This window comes from Psammomys obesus, unplaced genomic scaffold, assembly GCF_907164565.1.
Source record: "Psammomys obesus unplaced genomic scaffold, mPsaObe1.curated_primary_1811, whole genome shotgun sequence".
Classification (NCBI taxonomy): Eukaryota; Metazoa; Chordata; class Mammalia; order Rodentia; family Muridae; genus Psammomys; species Psammomys obesus.
Genome location: NW_026585644.1, coordinates 50,564,594 through 50,583,642, shown reverse-complemented (window position 1 = coordinate 50,583,642; position 19,049 = coordinate 50,564,594). Strand labels below are relative to the sequence as shown.

The 19,049-nt window shown below is 50.9% G+C and overlaps 2 protein-coding genes across 3 annotated transcripts in view; one reads left to right on the top strand and one right to left on the bottom strand.

The window, feature by feature from the left end:
- The window catches only part of Ttc7a (tetratricopeptide repeat domain 7A), a 102,070-nt gene extending 83,207 nt beyond the window's left edge, over positions 1-18,863 (bottom strand). The window contains exons 1-3 of one of the 2 annotated variants that reach the window (XM_055619378.1): positions 18,123-18,863; positions 10,618-10,781; positions 7,757-7,925 (exon numbers count right to left, since the gene is read on the bottom strand). In XM_055619378.1, coding sequence (XP_055475353.1) covers positions 7,757-7,925; positions 10,618-10,781; positions 18,123-18,306 — 517 coding nt within the window. In that variant the 5' untranslated portion in view covers positions 18,307-18,863. Of the gene's footprint in view, positions 1-6,418; positions 6,477-6,967; positions 7,228-7,756; positions 7,926-10,617; positions 10,782-18,122 lie in introns of those variants that run through there. The other variant, XM_055619384.1, reaches the window with a different exon arrangement.
- LOC129687731 (uncharacterized) lies at positions 18,325-19,049 on the top strand. The gene is made up of 2 exons (XM_055622291.1): positions 18,325-18,448; positions 18,544-19,049. Exons 1-2 carry the CDS (start codon positions 18,325-18,327, stop codon positions 19,047-19,049), a joined length of 630 nt encoding a protein of 209 aa, XP_055478266.1.

Below are 19,049 nucleotides of genomic sequence, written 5' to 3'. Positions count from 1 at the left end.
GGTGTCAAACAAAGCATAGCTTATGGACTTATTTTCATTTTTCAAAACTCCATATAAACCTGTAAGGAAAAGTGACTAGGACATATCTCAAAATGTTTACAGAGACCAAAGTCTTAGTTCACCAAACAAAGGATAGGGTCACTAATAAAGCCTAGCTCGTAGTGAGGCCATGTCAATCAAACCAAATGAAATATGATAAAGAAGTTGCTTTGCTACGATGCTCACAATGACCTCCTAATAAGCACACATTTCTCTAGGCACACAGGTGAGAGCTCTAACTCAGGGAGAACAGATCCATTCTCAGAACCCTGAGGTTAAAAACATCAGGATGGAGGCCAAATGCAGGTCCTCTGCCGTCAACATTCACTGCCAGACTTCAGGTGCTCCAAATCCCAGGCTCTGCTCTCAGTGTCTGATGGCTGAGCTGCAGCTGCCGACCCTGCTAGAGGTCCAAGTGTACATGCTGCTTTCTCAAATGCACTCCCTGAGCCCTAGCTACCCCCCACGTCCCCAGTGACTTCCAAGGGTGGTCTTCAGTAATGGAGGAAAGGTGCTGTGGGCTGACTATGAAATGTCCCCTGCAGGCTCGTGTGTTCTGACACGTGCTGGATAGCTGATGGTTACCTCAGGTTGCAGAACCGTCACAAAAGAGGGTCTAGCTGCCAGACACAGATCTCTAGGGGTGGCCCTTTAGGGTTACAACCTGACCTTAAATCTTGTCCAGTTCTCTACTCCCTGATCAGCCCAAGCCCCTGCCATCAAGCTGCTCTGCTATGCTAACTCCACTGCAAGAGACCACACCATCTCATACCGGAGGCCAAAGGAAACTTCTCCTCCCTTGCCTTGCTTCTGTCAGGTACTTGCTTACAATACCGAGAAATGTAACAAAAAAAGGAGCTCCACCTGCCTTCTGGCTCCCCAACCCAAGGCCTCCCTCCTGTGCGGCCATCTTGCGTTCTGTGCTGCAGTCAGCGGAAGATGTATCTCTGACCTGTTTGATGTCCCTCGGTCCAGTTGGCATTTAGTGTACACAGTGAACACGCCCATTCTTCTCCTGAAATGCCTCCTCTCTCACTGGAAGCCAGCCTCTTGCTCTGCGGCCCACTGCCTGGGGCCAAAGCAGCAGCATCCCTTCCCCACAAGCCAGACAGCCTACACCTTGAGAAAGAAGCCAGAGCCAACACCTAATTCCTACCATACCAGGGCAAAATACAGCAAAACAAAAATTGGATAATCTACCAGATCCTGGCCTGGGAGCAACTGCTGTTCTTTTATTTTTAACAAGTTTAATAAACCATAAAATCCCTGATGAGAACAGAAAACCTTAGGATTGCACTGGCGGAAGGTGAATAGAACAAACCACCATCACCACACCTAAAGCCTTGAAGAGGAAAAGGGCTCTGCACTGGAGCCTGCACAACTTCTTATTTTACATCCCTCCTCCCCTAAAGTTAACTAGAGGGGAACAAAGGTCACATTTCTTCAGAGCAAATGAGCTGGCCTGCCCAAAGCTGAGCAGGAGAAATGGAGCCAGCATGGCTGAAAAACAGGACAGCTCTGGTCCTAAAGGATCCCTGCCCCAATCCCATCAAGGATTCCCAAATTAGGAAGCAATAGCTAAGGCCTGGAAAGTTCCAGGCAGAATGTATGCCTGGAGAGGAAGGGGACTCTATGAGAAATGAAAGGGGCAAGCCTGAAGAGAGATGAAGGAGGCCAAACAGCCCTCTGAGGTAGGTGATGGTGCTCTAAACCACAGGCCCAAGATGTTGAGATGTTAGAGCTGGTTAAAACCTCAGGGCTAAGACCCACAGAAAAGAGGACAGCTTCTTACCCTGAGCCCACAGAAGTCTAGCACTCAGACCTTTGAAGGGGGAACAGGCTATGACGTTAGGGTGGGGCAACCCTGGGCCAAAACTCTAGGACACCAACCAAGATACACGAGCCTCCCTGCCAGCTCTCTGCTCCCAATGCCCTCCCATGGGACACCTGGCCTCCAGCCATGTCTCCTCTCTCTAATACTCACCCACTGACCTCCAAGGAGGTATGGTCCCTTCCCACCTCCCAGAGAGCCAGCCCCCACTTTCCTGGGCTTTTCCCTTGCGCTTAGCCATTATAGGTTCAGGTCACTCTCCTAGCTCTATAGTCAGGTAGTACCTGTCACCTCCCTCTCCCATAGCGGCTCAAATGTCCTGGTACTTCTTACCACAGGAGATGAGCCCAAAGCTGCAGTCAGAGAGAGCTGGGTGGTGGGATTCAGACCTGGGCAAGTGGCTGAGGTGCCTTTTTAACCAAAGCTGGCTTCCAGGTTCTCCCAGCATCCCTCAGTCCCTACCTGTTACAGGGCATGGCTGGCATACCCCGCCCTCTACCCTGAACTTTCCAGCCCAGGGGATGGGCTTCCTCTTCCCCAGAGGCTTTTCACTATATAATCCAGACATTTTGATTTCTCTCTCTGTGTGTCTCTCTGTTTCTCTCTCTGTCTCTGTCTCTGTTTCTCTGTCTCTCTCTGCGTCCCAACCTCCATCCCACTTTTCTGTCTCCCTCTGCGTGGCCACTCCTCTGACCCCAGTAAACCTGCCCTTACCTACTCTAACGTGGCTTGAACTGGCATTGAACTGGACTGGCAGTGTGGATAACTTATCCCTGGGCTGGCACCCTGACCTGCTGTTTGTTGTGTGGTCTGAGAGGAGCCCTTGCAGCCTGGGCTCCTGAGCTCTGCCCTCTGTGCCTTTCGAATACTCTGATACCAGCACCCTGATCTCCCTCTGAGAAGTCATCCCTACCAAGTAGGCCAGAGATGAGATAAGGGGATGTCACCACGGACCACACCAGCATTCTAGCTGATGACCATGACAGGCACCACCAAACCAGGAGGATGCAACCTTCCCAGACACATCCTCTCAGAGGCAGTAAGTGCTGATCTGCAGAGGCCATAATCCTGACAGCATCCAAACTGCTGTGAGTCTCTAGGTCCAGTCATGCCTGACACCATTCCAAACTTAGTTCCTCCTCCTTTGTATGATTGTTTTCCAGCATTTCTGTCACTATAAAGCTAAGTCTGGTTACACAGAAACTGATTTCCAGAAGCATGGGGTCAGAAGGGACAATCCCCAAAATGTCAGCTTGCCTGAGCAGAGGTCATGGAGGAGTTGTAAGGATGTTGCTATCTCTCAGCTGAAAAATTGGAATTCCACATATACAGCCTCAGCACCAAGGTTGAGGTGCAGCCTGTTACTGTGGGTGAGAGCCTGAGGTCTGGAGCCTGGCAGTGGGGTGTGTACCTAGCCCCACCCTCAGCTCAGAGAAGCCCCAAGGCCTGCTGCTGAGGGCAGACCCCCTCAGGGCCTGAAATAGATCCAAGGACTTAGAGGAACAGTCAGTGGCTTTGGTTTCTCATCCATGGATCTTACGCCAATTGCCAAAGGCCAATAACCAAGAGTCCTAGGGAGCCACAAAAACCAGACAGAATCCTAAAGTTGCAGACAAAAACTCCACCTGTTGGGCCCATAAGGACACGTAAAGTACTCCACTCACATTAGAAGAGGAACTACCTAGCAGCAGCAGCTCGTTCTTCACAAACTGTCCCCTCAAATGCCCAGAGGGCTGAGAGCCAGGACAAAGTCTCCCATGAAAAAAGCCTGGGGTCAGGCCACATCATGGCCACAGAGTCCACAGCTATAAGCTACAGACAGCCTTCTCTGAGAGTTTCTACTTCCTGCTTTTTAGAGACAGCGGACTTCACTGATGTAAAGATCTTTACTAAGCTAAGGATTAGACAGGAAGGAATGGCACCAGGGAGCTCATGCCACTAGTTCTGGCAATACTCCCTCCTCCTAGACCACTGCTTCCTCTGGGGCCACATCACACAAGGCTGGCTTCGCTCACCTGCTCACTGTTTCCACCAGGGAATGGACCCAGCTCTTCACCTTGGCATCCCTAACAGGTACCTGCTTACTGAACTGCTGACAAATGCTATTTTCTTAGTGGGATGTGGGTCAGAGACCTCCAGAAACAACACTGGAGGAAGGAGGGCACTGAGCAGACAGAAAAGGATGAACACACTGCAAATGGTTCCAAGTGAGCTTGGTGGAAAAGAGATGCTACAGGCTGAATAACCCAGGAAGCTACTTGTGCAGGGATCACTCAATCTGCTCAAATGCAAGCTGGCATCCATACATAAAGAAAGAAGGGTATGACCAGCAAGGACACTGACTCAAGACTAAAGCAAAAGGAAAGAATCTCAGAAGTGGCAGGTCTTTTCATAAAGGTGTTTTATTTTTCTATTTTAGTGGAAGAAATATATTTCTCTGTTGTTTTGGCTTCTTTATACATTTATTCATTTATGTGCACACAGCATGAAAATCAGAGAACTTTCAGAAGTTCTCTCCTTTCACCATTTGAGTCCCAGGGACTAAAGGCAGTCACCAAGTGTAGTGTTTGAGTGAGACACCAAAGGCCCATACATTTAAATGCCCAGTCACTAAAGAGTGGAACTCTTTTATAGGATTAGCAGGATTACAAGGCACTTTATTGTTGGAGGAAGTATGTCACTGGGGGTGAGCTTTGAGGTTTCAAAAGTCCATGCTGGGCCCAGGCTATCCCCCACCCCCAGCCTGTAGACACTCAGCTGCTTCTCCAGCACACCTGACTGCCGCCATACTCCCTGCCACACTGACAATGGACTCAGCCTCTGAGACTGTAAGCAAGCTCCCAATTAAATGCCTTATTTTTTAAGAGCTGCCTTGGTCATGGTGTCTCTGCACAGCACTGTTCAGTGACTTAGACATCTTGCTTGATGGGCAAGAGCCCTAACCCACTGGGAATGCTACCAAACAAGACAGCCAGCTTCACAGTGCTCTGGCTTCTGATGAACCTGACACAGACAATACCTCTCTTTACCCTTAAAGAATTTGAATGGTCATGTATTTCCCATCCTATAGACATACACATGTCACACATGCTGATATTTAATCAACAGAAACCCAGGACTCCTACAGCCACCCCTCTCTCAAGGTCTCCATCTCTTAAGGTCCACATCTCTGCCTTCCTGAGAACAAGAGCCTCAATCTGATAAGGAGGTGGACCTCATGTCCTTCTATGATGCTCTGAGGCCACATGCCAAGTTCCTCTGCTCTGAAGAAAAGGATAACTGGCTGGGTATGCTTTCACATCCTTGAGGATGGGAATGGAGGGACCAGAAGCCTGTCCCAAACCCTGGAAAAACAACAGCAGCTCACATTTGTTCCCATCAAGTCTTCCAAGCTAGCTGGCTCAGGCTCCCCTCTAACACAGCAGCTGTGTCCTCTCCTTCTTAGCCAGGGGCACACTGGGTAGCCCCAAATGGAACCACCCACAAAAGGGTCCTCAAGCTGTAGTCTAGGGTTGTGGAGATGGCTCAGTGGTTAAAGGACTTGCCATACAAACAAAAAGACCAGAGTCCATATCTCCAGAATCCATAAGTGTTGGGTGGGCATGGCAGCCTGGTTGTAATCCCAGTCTCAGGAGGTGGGGTCCTCAGGGCCAGCTCGGTGTTTAACTGAGAGACTCTGCCTCAGCGAATAAGGCAGAAGAGCAACTGAGGATGATCCCCAACACCAACCTGAGGCCATATACATGCCTGCACACACATGCACGAGAACCCACATATTTATACACAAACATGCCTCCACACATACATGCATCTAACATACACGTGCACGCACATGCTCTCTCTCTCTCTCTTATGCATGCTGGCACACAAGTATCCACGTACTCAAAAAACGGAAAAAGAAAAAGAAAGCTACAGCCTGACACCCAGAGGTTCTGGAGAAGCTAAGTGATGTCCTGGGTAAACGGCTTCCCTTCCATCAGCCTCACTTTCCTTGTCTGTGACAAGGATTTGGGGTAACTCCTTTCCACCTATGCCAGAGGTTGTCTGGCTGCCCAGGTTCAAAACCGGTGCTGTGAGATCTGGCAGGAGCCACCTGCAGCAACCCCAGCTCCTCATGCGTAGCCTGGGAAGAAGAGAGCACCAACTCAGGGGTCTGGAGACTCCAGTGAGGCCACATCTGACTTGAGGTGAGGATACAATGGCTCACCGCCATTGTATGAGCTCGGGGCCCTGCTGTCACTACCCTCATGCCCTCAAGCCAGCCCCCAAACCAGCCCTCCCCATCTCCTTTTGTGCACTCTGGGTGAAGAGACCCACCAGATCCCGCAGACTCGGTTACACTACAAGCATGCACACGCTGAGCACGCACAGGTTCAGGCAGACCCCAATGTGCCAAGCAGCAGGGGTGGTCACTGCAATAGGACTGGGAATACAAGCAGAGAGGAGTCAGGCAAGGGGCAGGAGGGGGACACATGCAGTCACTGAGGGATGGGAGAGCCAGCGCAGCCTACAACTGAGCCGCCCGCGCAAGCAATGCTGGATCCTTACCTCCCTGGCAGGACCTCTGACCACCAGGACGGTGTTCCCCCAAGAAGCTGGAGGCATGCTGGAGAGAGTAGAGAGCAGGACACAGAGCAATATGTACTGAGCAAGGCTGACAGGAGAAAGGACTGAAAAGGAGCCCCCAAGGGAGGATATCCACAGATGAAGTGGTTCCCAAGAGACCCCAAAGACCTGAGCACCCAAAAATGATCACTTCCCAAGCCTGGCCTTTGCCACCGGCACAGAGGGAGGTGAGTAGGCAGAGGGCAGCCCTCACAGACTAGGCTCTAGAGGTGGGTCCTTGCCCTCCAGCCCACTGCCCCGGGAAACCAACTTGGGAGGCTTCTAGGGTAATGTGGACTTAGCAGAGAAAGGACTCAGGGACCTCAGTCTCCTCCAGCCAGAGTCCAGCACAGGGAGAGAATGCTCATTTTCCAGTGCCAGCATCACAGACTGGAGGGTCTGCTCCTCACTCCAAATGGTTACATTTGGGCAAGGTACATTTCTTCTCTAGGCCTCAGTTTCCCAATGTAGAAAGAGTAGCACATACTCTACCCGTGCCAGGCACCAAATCCCAATCGGAGTACAGGTGGCTTTTCTAGACTTCTCTCTCTCTGAAATAGAGAGATGTTCAAACATCCCAGAATGTCAGCAACAGGCTAGGAGGAGGGATCTCACTGCCACTAACAGCAGGCCCTTCCAGGGTTGCAGAGGAAGTGAAAGAGTCTAAAAACAAATGTGCTGTGTGTGTGTGTGTGTGTGTGTGTGTGTGTGTGTGTGTGTGTGTGGTGTGGTTATCAACACTACTGGAAAACAGTCCCTTCATGAAATTCTTCTCACTGACCCTGTCCTCAGGGTTTCTTCTAAAGTGTGCTTTGCCCAGGGAGGGCTGAGACTCCTGAGGGACAGAAAGTCCTTATCACTGGATCTCAGCACCCCCTCTCTGCTCACGACAGGGACCCCACACCTGGAGAGTGACAGATCCTGGCAGAGCAGTCTTCTTGACCTGGTTATATAACGTAGGTGGTCACGAGGGCCTGGAAGGGCTGGTAGCACAACCTCCTAATTACAAATAAGTCAACTGGAGCCAAGAAAGGTGAAGAGGCAGTTTGCCCAAGGGCATCCAGTTTGCTAAGCAGTTGTCAACAGAGCCCAGGTGAGAACCCGAGTCCACAGTCCCTTGAGCAGCACTGTGCAGCTGTGCCTGGGGTTAACATCTGGACACTGCCTTACAGGTCCCACCCTCAACATGTTCACTGCCCTGCGCTGCTGCCTGCTCTAGACACCTGAGTGCAGAGTGGACCAGCTGGGCAGTGGGGGCCCCAAAGAGGAGAGCACAACTACCTTTGATGACAAACGCCTCTGACAGCAACCGCATCTGATAAAGGGGCTTGTTCTCCACGGCTATGTCATCGATCCCGGCCCGTGCGTACATGCTGATGGCATCCCGGTATGAGCCCTCCACATAATGCAGCTTGCCCAGGATCAGCATGGCCTCACACATGTACTGTGGCTGAAAGGACAAAGGTGTGTAAGCAGGTTCCAGCTCCAACAATTCCATCTCTCTCCCACTGAGCCACAAGCCATGATTTGCCTAAGACTCTGCTCAAACTCTTCCTCCAGGCAGTCTTCCATGATGCCTTGCTCCATTGCCTCCACAACCAAGTCCACAGCCTAGTCTATGGCCTACACTGTGGCTCCTCCTGAAATGCTTACAATGTCCCTAATTGCTTCTTGTCTTGACTTCAGGCAGCTGCAGATCTGGGCCTGTCTTCTCTCCTGAAGCCCTCACAAGCCCTCACAGCCACCCAGGCTGGCTCCCGGAAATTCAGCACTTATTCTGAATAGTTGGGGACAGGAAGTGAGCCAAATTTTATGGCAGCCCTAGAGATAGATAGATAGATAGATAGATAGATAGATAGATAGATAGATAGATAATTTATGGCTTTTCAAGACAGGGTTTCTCTGTGTAACCTGGCTGTCCTGGACTCGCTTTATAGACCAGGCTGGTCTTGAACTCTCAGATATCCACCTGTCTCTGCCTCTCGAGTGCTAGGATTAAAGGCATGTACTACCACGCCTGGCTAGGAGTCCAAAATGTATAGTGTGTGTGTTAGGTAAAATTAAAGAAATTACGTGAAAGGCTTTAGAAAGAGCTCATGAGCACCCTGAAGCTGGCATCTACACCCCTGCAGCAGGAGCTCTGGAAGGGGGAACAGCCATATTAACCTCATGGACAGAGGATAGGAGGTCACCGTCCTCATCAGGGTTAAGCACAGAGCCCAGGAGGCCCCAAATAGCTAGTACAAAGCCTGCTCTACTAGCTCAGGCCTCTCACAGCATCCTTAGGGACTCAGCTGCTCTGCTTGGCCCTGGCCCAGCTACCCTAGCAAGGCACGTGCTGTCAGATCACCCAATACTGCCGGCCGAGGGAGGCTGAGCTGAGCTGGCTGGGCGCAGCCCTCAACTCCAGCCTTAGATAACAGTCTATTCTACTTAAGGTCTTCCCCCTCTTGAGGGCTACAGCCTTGGGCACAACTGGCCTATCAGGCCAGGCTCTGGCCATTGTCCTTGGTACAAGGGCAATCAGACTAGAAAGCTCCCTGGGGGTGGAGTCCTGGTCCCACCCCCTAACCTCTCCCACAGGCTGGAGTGGGTAGGTAGGTCAAGGCATCTGTGATCCCAGGGAGGGTTCTCCACCACTCTCACCATCCTCTTCCTTCTAAAGGGCCAAGTAAGAGAAACAGGGTGAGGCCAAGCCAAGCCCCATGGAAGCCACCCTTCCATTCTCCATCCCCCTTAGTCTCTGGTTTTGGAAAATACTATTCCTTTACTGCCTCTGCTCATTCAGAACAATTCCCTATGCCTGCCCAGACTGTCACCTGTTCCCTTAGCCTCACCTCCTCCTGGAAGCCTCCCCAGCGCCCAGGAAGCTCCCTCCTGTGACGTGCCCACAGCACTGAGGAAGACCTACACACCTATCCTGTTCTCTCTGACTACCTTTAACTCTCAAAGGCTGGTTTGTTAGAAGCCATTTGTTAGTGCCCCCAAGAGGCCACCTGCTTCCTCAATCAGGGCCTCAGGTAACAAAACACATCCCCAGAGGGATCCAGCCCAAAGTGCTCATGAGCTGTGTGGTGTCTTTGCCATTCCGTGTGGTGGTCTCAAGCTACAAGCTCACGTCTTCCTACTCACAAGGAGAGATAACACCCATCCCTGCCTCCCATCACAGTGAGGCTAAGGAACTCACAGGGCAAAGTTGAGAACACAGCTTCAAACTTCCCCTGAGAGAGGAGCATGATAAATACAGGCTGTGAACAGTGATTATGATCACGCACATGGGTGAAAGGACAGCGAGGCTCAGGGCATGATGAGTGGGTGTGGCTGCTGGCACATCCCGGTGGACTAAGGACAGTTCACAACAGGGCACCCAGAACCATACAGTGAGTACAGTGAGGGTGTCTCTTTTCTCCCATATGGAGCAATGGTAGCCGCTATATTGTGACTTGTATAATATCTTCACTTTGCAATGTTACGTCAGCTACCCTGGCTCTGAATTTGAAGTCTTCTTGTCTGTCGACCTAAATAGTCAGAACCACTAATCCTGACCAAGGGAAAAGGTGCCTGAAGAAATTCCTGGGCTTAGGATAAAGATCCCCCTGCTACCCAGATCTTTAGCCACCTGTCCTGTCCCTGACCCGTGTCCCTGCAAGCTCACAATATGCCCAATAGGAAAGAACACACGAGAACGTATTTCGCTCTGAAAGTGAGGCCTGTGGAAGCCATCCTCCAACCAGGGCAAATTTCTCAGTCATTACTTTACTCCATTCCGGGTCTTCAGGAGTCTGCACCAAGAAGGAGCAGGGGCACCTGCTTGGATGTCACAGCAGATGGGACCGTATCTGTTGAGTCATCGCCTCTTCCAGGTCACAGAAGTGGGGCTAACGGCATCCCATTATTAAAAGTCCCTGGGAAGCCTTAAGGAGACACTGCAATCCCAGAACCAGGGAACAGCTGAAGTTAGGGCGGTGGCTTATCTTCAGTGATAACTGAGCGAGACAGACTTGAGGGGTCACCCAGGCTGCAGGGTCATGATGACTACCTTCCCCCACATCCATCAGAGCTACTTGGCATACACAGGATTCCACCTGCTGCCCAGAGTCCCCAGCTCCGCCCACCCTTTGGGAGTGGGGTAACTCACTCACCGGCAGCTTCCCATTGTTAAGGATGCTGCTTAGATGTTCTTTGGCTTCTTTCAGCCTGTCCTCATTTTTCTCCAACAAAGGAATAGAGTCCTTTATTTTGTTGTGGTTATCCTTCAAACACTGCTCCAGAAGGGCTTCTGCTAGCAGCAATTTCCCAAAGTCATCTGAAACACAGGACAAGGATCCTTGACTGCTTGAACATACATGGTAAATATCCTGGGCCCGGAACTGCCCCTACCCAAATGGCTCAAGTCTGAGAAAATAAAGATGCATTTTCCATAAACTTAAATAGGCTTTTTAGACTGAAGGGAGTTCTAAGCCTGTCTGGGTGACCAACCAAGAACCCACCTAAAAAAATAAATGCTCCCAGACAAGCCATGGAAGAGGAAAACTGTATTGTATGGCTTAATAGCCCATTTCGCATTCTCCTAGTTTCTTAGGTCTAGCATAATTGATTTGCTCCATGTTAAGGGACTTTCAGGTTCAAGATGACCCAGCAGCTAGAGCAAAGAGTGAATGTGGCATGTCTGGTTTCTTGCGTAGCAAGGCAAGTCATTGATCACGTTTTCAAATGTCTTCTCACATAAGGAGCTCATCTGCAGACGTCATAACCTGGCAAGTAGCTTTAGAGGATTTGATTGTACTTTCCCCTACCACAATGAAATTCCAATCTTGTCACTACCACATTCCTGCTACCTGTGACAGAGGGACACACACACACACACACACACACACACACACCCACACACGAGCCAGGTGTCTGGTATACAGAGCTTAAGTCCAACTGCCTCAGCTGGCTGTGCCTGCCCCATTACCCAGGATGAGGAACTAGTCGATGGAAGTATCTCATAAACACCTGTCTGGTGAATGAGACTCCCCCTAGCTCGGAGGGAGCCGACAGACTTGGGTGTGTATGTCTAGGAATATAGGTGGGGCCTGCTCTGCCCCACCTTTTCACAATGCTTTCATCGACCACTACTCCCTCCTCCTGAGAACCCCTGCTTCTGTTCAGTCTCAAGGCCAGATCCAAAACTGCACTCCTGAGAGGGATTCTCCCTAACAACCACGCAGCCCTGAACCACGCAGCCACACAATCCCCAGGGCAGGGGGGGCTGCCCTGAAGAAGCATCATCAGACCCTTTGCTACCAACCTCAGGATTTTTAAAATTAACATTTGAGGACCTGCCTGTAACAGTGCCACTTTCAAATTCTCATCCGGTGATGGACTATAAGTTGAAGAAATTTCTAGAAAGGGCTACTTGGCAACATTCTACAGATGTTTTTGCACATGTGTAAAACAACCTACTCATAATTCCTCAGCAACATTTATACTAGAAAAAAGAAAAAGGCAGAGAGGCTTTATGTCCATCAATGGGTGGCTTAATTAAAATTCCCTATGTCCATAAAAAATGACACCCCTGCATCCACAAAAATGGGCTGAGGATGCTCTGTATATGCAACTGTAGAAGGAACTTCAAGTTAAACTGATAACAAAGCAAAGTGAGGAAGAGGCAGGCAGATCTCTGAGTTTGAGGTCATCCTGGCCAAGGCCTGCCAGAGTTAGGTAATGAGCCCATCATCGAAAGAAGGAAGCAGTGAGCAGGTCATGGAACTGACACCCCTTTAATATCAACAGCAGCACCAGATGTCTGCAAGTTCCAGGTTAGCCTAGTCTAAACAGAGAGTTCCAGGCTGGGTAGGGCTACTTTGTGAAACCCTGCCTCATTAAAACAAAACAAAAAAACAGAAGGAAAGAAAAAAGCTGAGTGCACCATGGTGCCGCAATCATAAGCCATTGTGTGTTTCTGTATGCACATGACAGAAGACACACACACAGATACACAGAAATACACATGCACAGACACCTTTGGAAGCCTTGGGAACAGGCTGGAGACACAGTAGAGCTTTTCAGTCTTGTGGCACCTTTGGCAATATGTTTGACCTTTGTAAATATACCATCTACTCAAAAATAAGATTTAAACCAACGCAGGCCTGGAAAGTGACCTTCATTTCCAAATATCAGCAGGAAGAGCAGCTGATGTCTAGCATGGATGCATCATCAGTCCCAGCTCTCACCAGAGCTGTGTACCTCTGTGCTTCTGGCTCAAGGCTCTGCCCTGCTTTGTGAAACCCACAGCAGGGTTCCAAGCCAGCTCTAGGAAACTGTGTCCTCCCCAGGCTCCTCCAAAGAGGGGAAGCCTCTCCATCCCCTGCAGCTTAACTCCCCCCACCCTGCCACAGAACTCACCTAGCCCTCCCAGAGGTCCTGGTCCCCATCTAGTTACTTTTCATGCCAAAAGAAATTTGCTTTGCTCCCAGAGTGCCCCCTGAACCCTTGCGGCCTAGGGTGGTATGCTCCGTGCAGGTTTCAGCTTGTGGCACCTTCTCCACGGGTATGAAAACCTGAGTGCACTTGTAGAAACCGGACAAACACCATTGAACTGGCTGAATCGAACGATTAAAATAACTAAATAAATCAGAAAGAGGTTGCAGAACTTTGTGTCTCCCTCCCTCCCTTCCTCTCCTCGGTAAGCAGCAGAGCAGGTGAGAGACTTAACCAAGGACTCTCCCCTCTCCAAGTCTGTTTGATGAGCACTGCTCTAAGCCCTGAGGGGACAGAACTGTGGAAGGGACACTAACATCTGTTGTGGGTCTGCTCCATGCCAGGCATTTTATTGTGTAATCATATTTAGCCTGCACAGCCCTCTAAGGTAGCTGGGTGTCCCATATTTGTGGTTTTGTTAGGGTAGCAACCAAGGACAGTGACAACACGACATAGGCAAACAAGAGCGTCTGTCCTGTATCTCACTCACAGCAGAGATCTTGACAACTGGAAGAAAAAGATGTAAACATTTACCTAATGTGTTACTTATTGGCTAGGGCACCCCATTGGTCATGTCTGGCCAGAGGTCAGAGGTCAACCTGTAAGGAGTCCATTGATTCTCACTTTTCACCATGTGGGTACAGGATGGAACCTAGGCTGGCAGGCTTCTCAACAAGCACCTTGAGCTACCTTGCTGGCCTCAGACAGTTTAAAAATAAAGAAAGGTCTGCAATCTTCTATGATTAGGCTGAACGCTAGCAGTGAATCCCACAGCAGGGGCAAGCGCCTCTCGCTTTACTGCAAGGATGTGAAGCACTGTTTGTGTGTGGTGCCAAGGTGGCCTCTACCAGAGCCTCATCTCCAGCCCCTCTGGCTGTCTACTCTCAATGCCAGTCCTTTTCAGGGAGGCTTCCCTCCCAGCCTCCTCTACCAAATCTGTTGGTTTGGCAGACTCACTCGACAAGTATCACGTTATTTCCTTTTCTCAATTCCCCTTCTCCTTACTCTTTTCCCTTCTTCTTCCTATCATACTATTCTCCATTGAGAAGTCTATGAAAGTAAAGGGCCCCTGGGAATTTCAAGTCCTAAATTTTCAATTAGCCTGAATCATCTAATTAGGGTGAATCAGCTCAGCCCTGTCCAGGTCTGGGTCAGAGGATCTAGCTCCTCTTGTCAGAGCCATGGCAGCCCCACAGGACACCTGCAATTAGCAGAGGCAAGCAGGGTTCACTGAGTGGCCACCTTTGGAAAACACACATGCACATTTACAGCTAGGAAGTGTGGGCCAAATCAGCCTTCTCTCTCTTTCACATCAAACTGGTAAGAGATTCTGTGGCTTCTATCCCCAAAGGCTTGCAGGGACTGAGGCCCTCCAAGCATGGACTTGGGAGAAAAAGGTGAAAGACCAACCTGCCTCAGACACTTAAACTGAAGCTGTATTTAAGGCAATCCTTCCAGTTAAAGAAACACATCATTCTAATGAAAAGCAAAACCAAAGAGACAATTATGGTATAGTGTTTATACTTTTAATGGGTTATTTCCTAAAACGGTAAAGTCAGGGAGAACAGTCTGAAAAAGATGGATCATGAGGATCAAGATGGCTCAACAATTAAAGGCACCTACTACCAAGCCTGACAAGCTGTGTTTGATCCTCAGCACCCACGCTAGAAAGAGAAAACTGACTCCTGCAAGTTGTTCTCTGACCTACACACACACACACACACACACACACACACACACACACACACTAAAATGTGAGTTAATTTTTTTAAAGCTTGTTCCTGCATTCATAACCATTGAATGTGGCTGGTAACAGATGGGCTTCCTTCTTTTTTTTAAAGGTGTTCTGTAAATGTTTCATAATAATGTGTTAACAAAATCCAAACACTGGATGGCTTTCAGACAGCTTGAGCAAAACTTTTAACCCTGCCTGACAACCTGAGTTAGATCCCAGAGCCTAAATGATGGCAATAAAACAAAAACAATAAAAAAATTAAAAAAAAACCTGACTTCCTACAAGCTGGTCTCTGACTTCTGCATGAAGGCTGTGGCTCAGGGACATCCTGCCCCTCAAATGAAATAAATAAAAGTAACGGGAAAGGTTGTTAAAAGTCAAATCAAAATACTGGGCCGGTTTTGCTTTCACAAGACCAAACCTCTGAAGTTCCGCTCTCCCATGCTCACCACATCAACAAAGATACCCCGTATGTAATTTTGAAGAACAAATACAAAGGTAGTGACTACCTCCTCTGTGGTGGGAGTAGCCCCATTGTGACAGGAAAAGGGCCTGGGGTTGTTCTGTTTCAGCATTGCTCCCTCAGTCCCACTGCCCAGCGGCCAGCTCCTCCCTCTCAGCATCTGCTGGAATCTATGTTCTGAGGCCACCCTAAGTATCTACAGAAAGCTCTGACACAGCAGGCCCTCAGTAAAATGGGGGTCTCTTGGGTTCAGCCAGCCCTCCCTCAGCACTTTCTGCCCTTTTCCACATTATGTCACCTTCAGGTCACTCATTGCCTATAAGACTCTGGCAGGTTGAGTTTTTAATAATCATCATATAGGCAGGAGATATTGCTCAAGTTGCAGAGAACACAAGCTTGGTTCCCAGCACCCACATCAGGCAACTGACAGTCCCGTCTAACTCAAGCTCTAGGAGATCCAACACCTTCTTCTGGCCTCCGTGGGCACATCCACATGCACATATACACATAAGTAAAACACACAAAATTAAAAATAAAGGGGGGGAGGGGAAGAGGGTCAAGGGTCTCACTATGTAGCCCTATCCGACTGACCTGGAACTCACTATGTAACCCAGGCTGGCCTTGAACTCATAAAGATCCTTCTGCATTTGCCCTCCTCCCATGCTGAGATTAAGGGTGTGTGCCATGACGCCTACAAAAAATAAAGATTCTCCATCCTAGGCTGCAGTTAGGGGGGTGAGCACCAACACTATTTTTTCCCAAAAGAGGTTCTTATTCTCTGAGTAACTACAAAATCCAGAGAAAGAGAAATAGCAGTCAATCCAAAGATGGTTCTTGCATGCCCTGGCACTACTTAATTCCTTCCTCTTGTTGGTGTGTGTGTGTGTGTGTGTGTGTGTGTGTGTGTGTGTGTGTGTACACATGCACATATGCACACACTTTATGTATATGTATGTATGTAGGTAGGTTGGGGTTGTGTATCCAGATTTAACTATGAGAGAAACATCACCCCCAGAGCTAAGCAGGGGAGGCCATCTGTTTTCACTACTCAGTCTCCCTGTATACACTGGTCAGTTCCCAGCCAAAGACAACTCAAGCTCCAGGCCCCAACTCTACCACTAGTGCCAGTTTGCTTGCAAGGACTTGTGCATTAATGAACACAAGCTCTGCCAACATACATACTGTGTGACCCCTGAACCTTGGTGTCCACACATCAAAGATAAGGAAAAAACTCCCACCATCCTCAAGCTGTGGCTCTGTTTCCCAAAAGTGTTCTGAGGATTAGGTTTGGGAAATTTGGCATTTATAGTCTAACCTTTCTTTCACCTCACACTGGATGAGCACATTAAAGAATCAGAGAAATCCTGAGAGTTTTTGTTGGGTTACTGTTGATGCTGGGCATCAAACTCAGGGATCTAGCACTCAGCTTTGTCCTCTTAGTTTTGGAGGGTTTTTTCAAGGACGAATTTCACCAATCCACACAGAGCTCAGGCTAGCCTCAGATTCCAAACCACCCTCTGCCTTTGCCTCCCAGGTGGTAGGACTGCAGACACGTGATACCCTGGCCAACAGGCCTGCAGTCAGACTTTAAAGTCCATCTTTAAATCCATTCTTCCCTTTCCCTTTTGGCTCCCTACATCTTTCTGTCCTGGGATACTGATTAGCCATTGGAAGCTCTAAACAACTTAGCCCCATGGGGACGAAAGGAGGCCTGCTTCCTGTCCTGGGCCAGCACCTTGCTCTGTGGGGCCAACTTCACTCAGACTCCCACACCTTACCAGGTACCAATACTCTGTCAATTCTCAGCCCCCCCTGAGCCAGCCCTGCCGAGGGGTTTCCTGCAAATGTCCTGCTGGGGCCTTGGAAGAGGAAAGGACTGACTGCCATGCCACTGGCATGCGCAGACCTCCCTGCACCCAGGGCTTCCCTTAAGCAGACACTTGCCCTTCCCAAACATCACCCTTGCAAGGTCTCTAGCGCCTTCCACCCTTGGAGCCCTACGAGCTAAGCCACAACCACCCACCATCCCGCCCCTTGTCCACTCTGGGTATTCTACAAGGGTATATGGGTATATGTGCACCTCGGAGAGAACAGCACAAACAGAAAAGATGCACTCGGAATCCCGGGTTCAGATTGCACAGTTTACGGCTGGACGGTGAAGTACAGCAAAGAGGAGGAGCTGTCGAGTGATGACTTGATTAGTCCTGAGGACTTGTCCGTCACACAGCAAGCTCGATATTGATGCAGCCTATCATTGCTATTATAATCATCCCATCTCTCCTGCAGAAGCGTCCTGGCCTGGGCGGTTTGGGGAAATCTTTATATACGGACTTATTCTCTGCCTAAAAGGTAGGTGTGTACGGGGAGGGGGGGAGTCTGAACCTCTCTCTCCAAACACCCTAAACAGGATCTGGGGCTGGAGACTGGGCGGGGTTCTTCCTCCGCCCCATCAGGGTTCTTTCCCGCCCCTGCTCAGGAGGCCAGCCCAGCTAAACCAGCCCTACTGCTAAAGCCACACAGACTGCCAGGAGTGGATGGGGCCAGTGTCCGCCACTAGTGAAGAAACTAAGGTTTGCCCGCCTCTCTTCTCCGACCTACCTGGTCCTCAACAAGCCTCGGTCCAAGTCTGCTGTGGACAGAGCTTGGTTCTCAACTTTGAGAGGAAAATAAGAGATGACACAAACTTCAACATGAGGGAGTTTAGGCGGTTTAGGGAGGCAAGAGTCCGGTCTAGTGCACTTCTCTGATACCTAGAGAAAACTCCATTTCACCGTAGGGTTACCCATGACCTTAAAGGCCAGAGAGCACAAGCTTTTTCTCTCTCTCCTCTTCAAACACCCAATCTGAACTCGACTTCTCTCTAGGAACTGAAGGACTTTCCGAACTGCCTCGGCAAGTAGGATGGTGGGTCGAGCCGCGCTTCCTGGAGGAGGCGGTGCTTTTCGCGCGCTCGCTGCCGGCGAACCTGCCCTTCCCTCACTCACCGGTGTCCAGAGAGAACCTGCCGCTCGGGCTGTTTCGCCGGTTGCTACTGCCGCCCCCGGAAATGCCCAGAGTCTGCAGATGCCGGACCAGCTCGAACATGCGGTCCCAGTGGCCCTCAGCGCGGCAGCGCTCCATCTCGGTCTCCACCTTCAGGTGGGAGCCGTGCGCGCCCTTCGCAGCCATCTTCGAGCGGGTGCTGTCATGGGAGGTGCGGCGGAGGAGTGGAGACCCGGTCGGGGTCGGCGTCCAGGCTGGGGCGCACTCTCCGGCAGAGTCGACGGGAGTGGGGACGGCATCCGCGGCCCCGGCGGCAGTGGGGGCCCGGGTAAGGACCGGTGGCCCGCAGCAGCAGCAGCGGCGGCAGCGCCCAGCGCACCGCCCTGAGCCTCCGGACTCGGGCTGCGGCTGCGCGACCCTAAGGCGTCCAGAAGCAGCCTCCGCCGCTGCTGCAGCAGCTCCTGGCGCTGCTGCCGCCGCCGACGCTGCAGCTGCAGCTGCTGCCACAGCCCCCGCGGGCCCGGGCGTCTCCAGCTGCAGAGCCTCCCGGGACCGTGGCTCCACCCCCGAAAGGGCGTGGCTATCCCCCGCAGGGCCGGGCGCGCGGGCAGCAAGCGAGGCCACAGCAGCCAGGCGCGCGCCGGGCGACCTCGGCCCGCCCTCCGCCGGCCCCCAGCCGCTGGCTGGGTGCTCACTTTAATGCTGCGGGGAGCCCGGGCGCCCGGGGGCGCCTCGCCCCCCGTCCCCTCCCCATGCCGTTGGCAGTCTCAGCCTGGGATCCTGCGCCCGGACCGCCCTGCTTTGTGTGGTGGCCCCGTCACCGCCACAGCTTGCCGCACGTCACAAATCCGAGGAGCGGCCGGCAGGACAGCCCTAGTCACGAGCTCCAGGGGATCCCGGCCGGATGCAACGGCAGGGCCGTGTCCTAG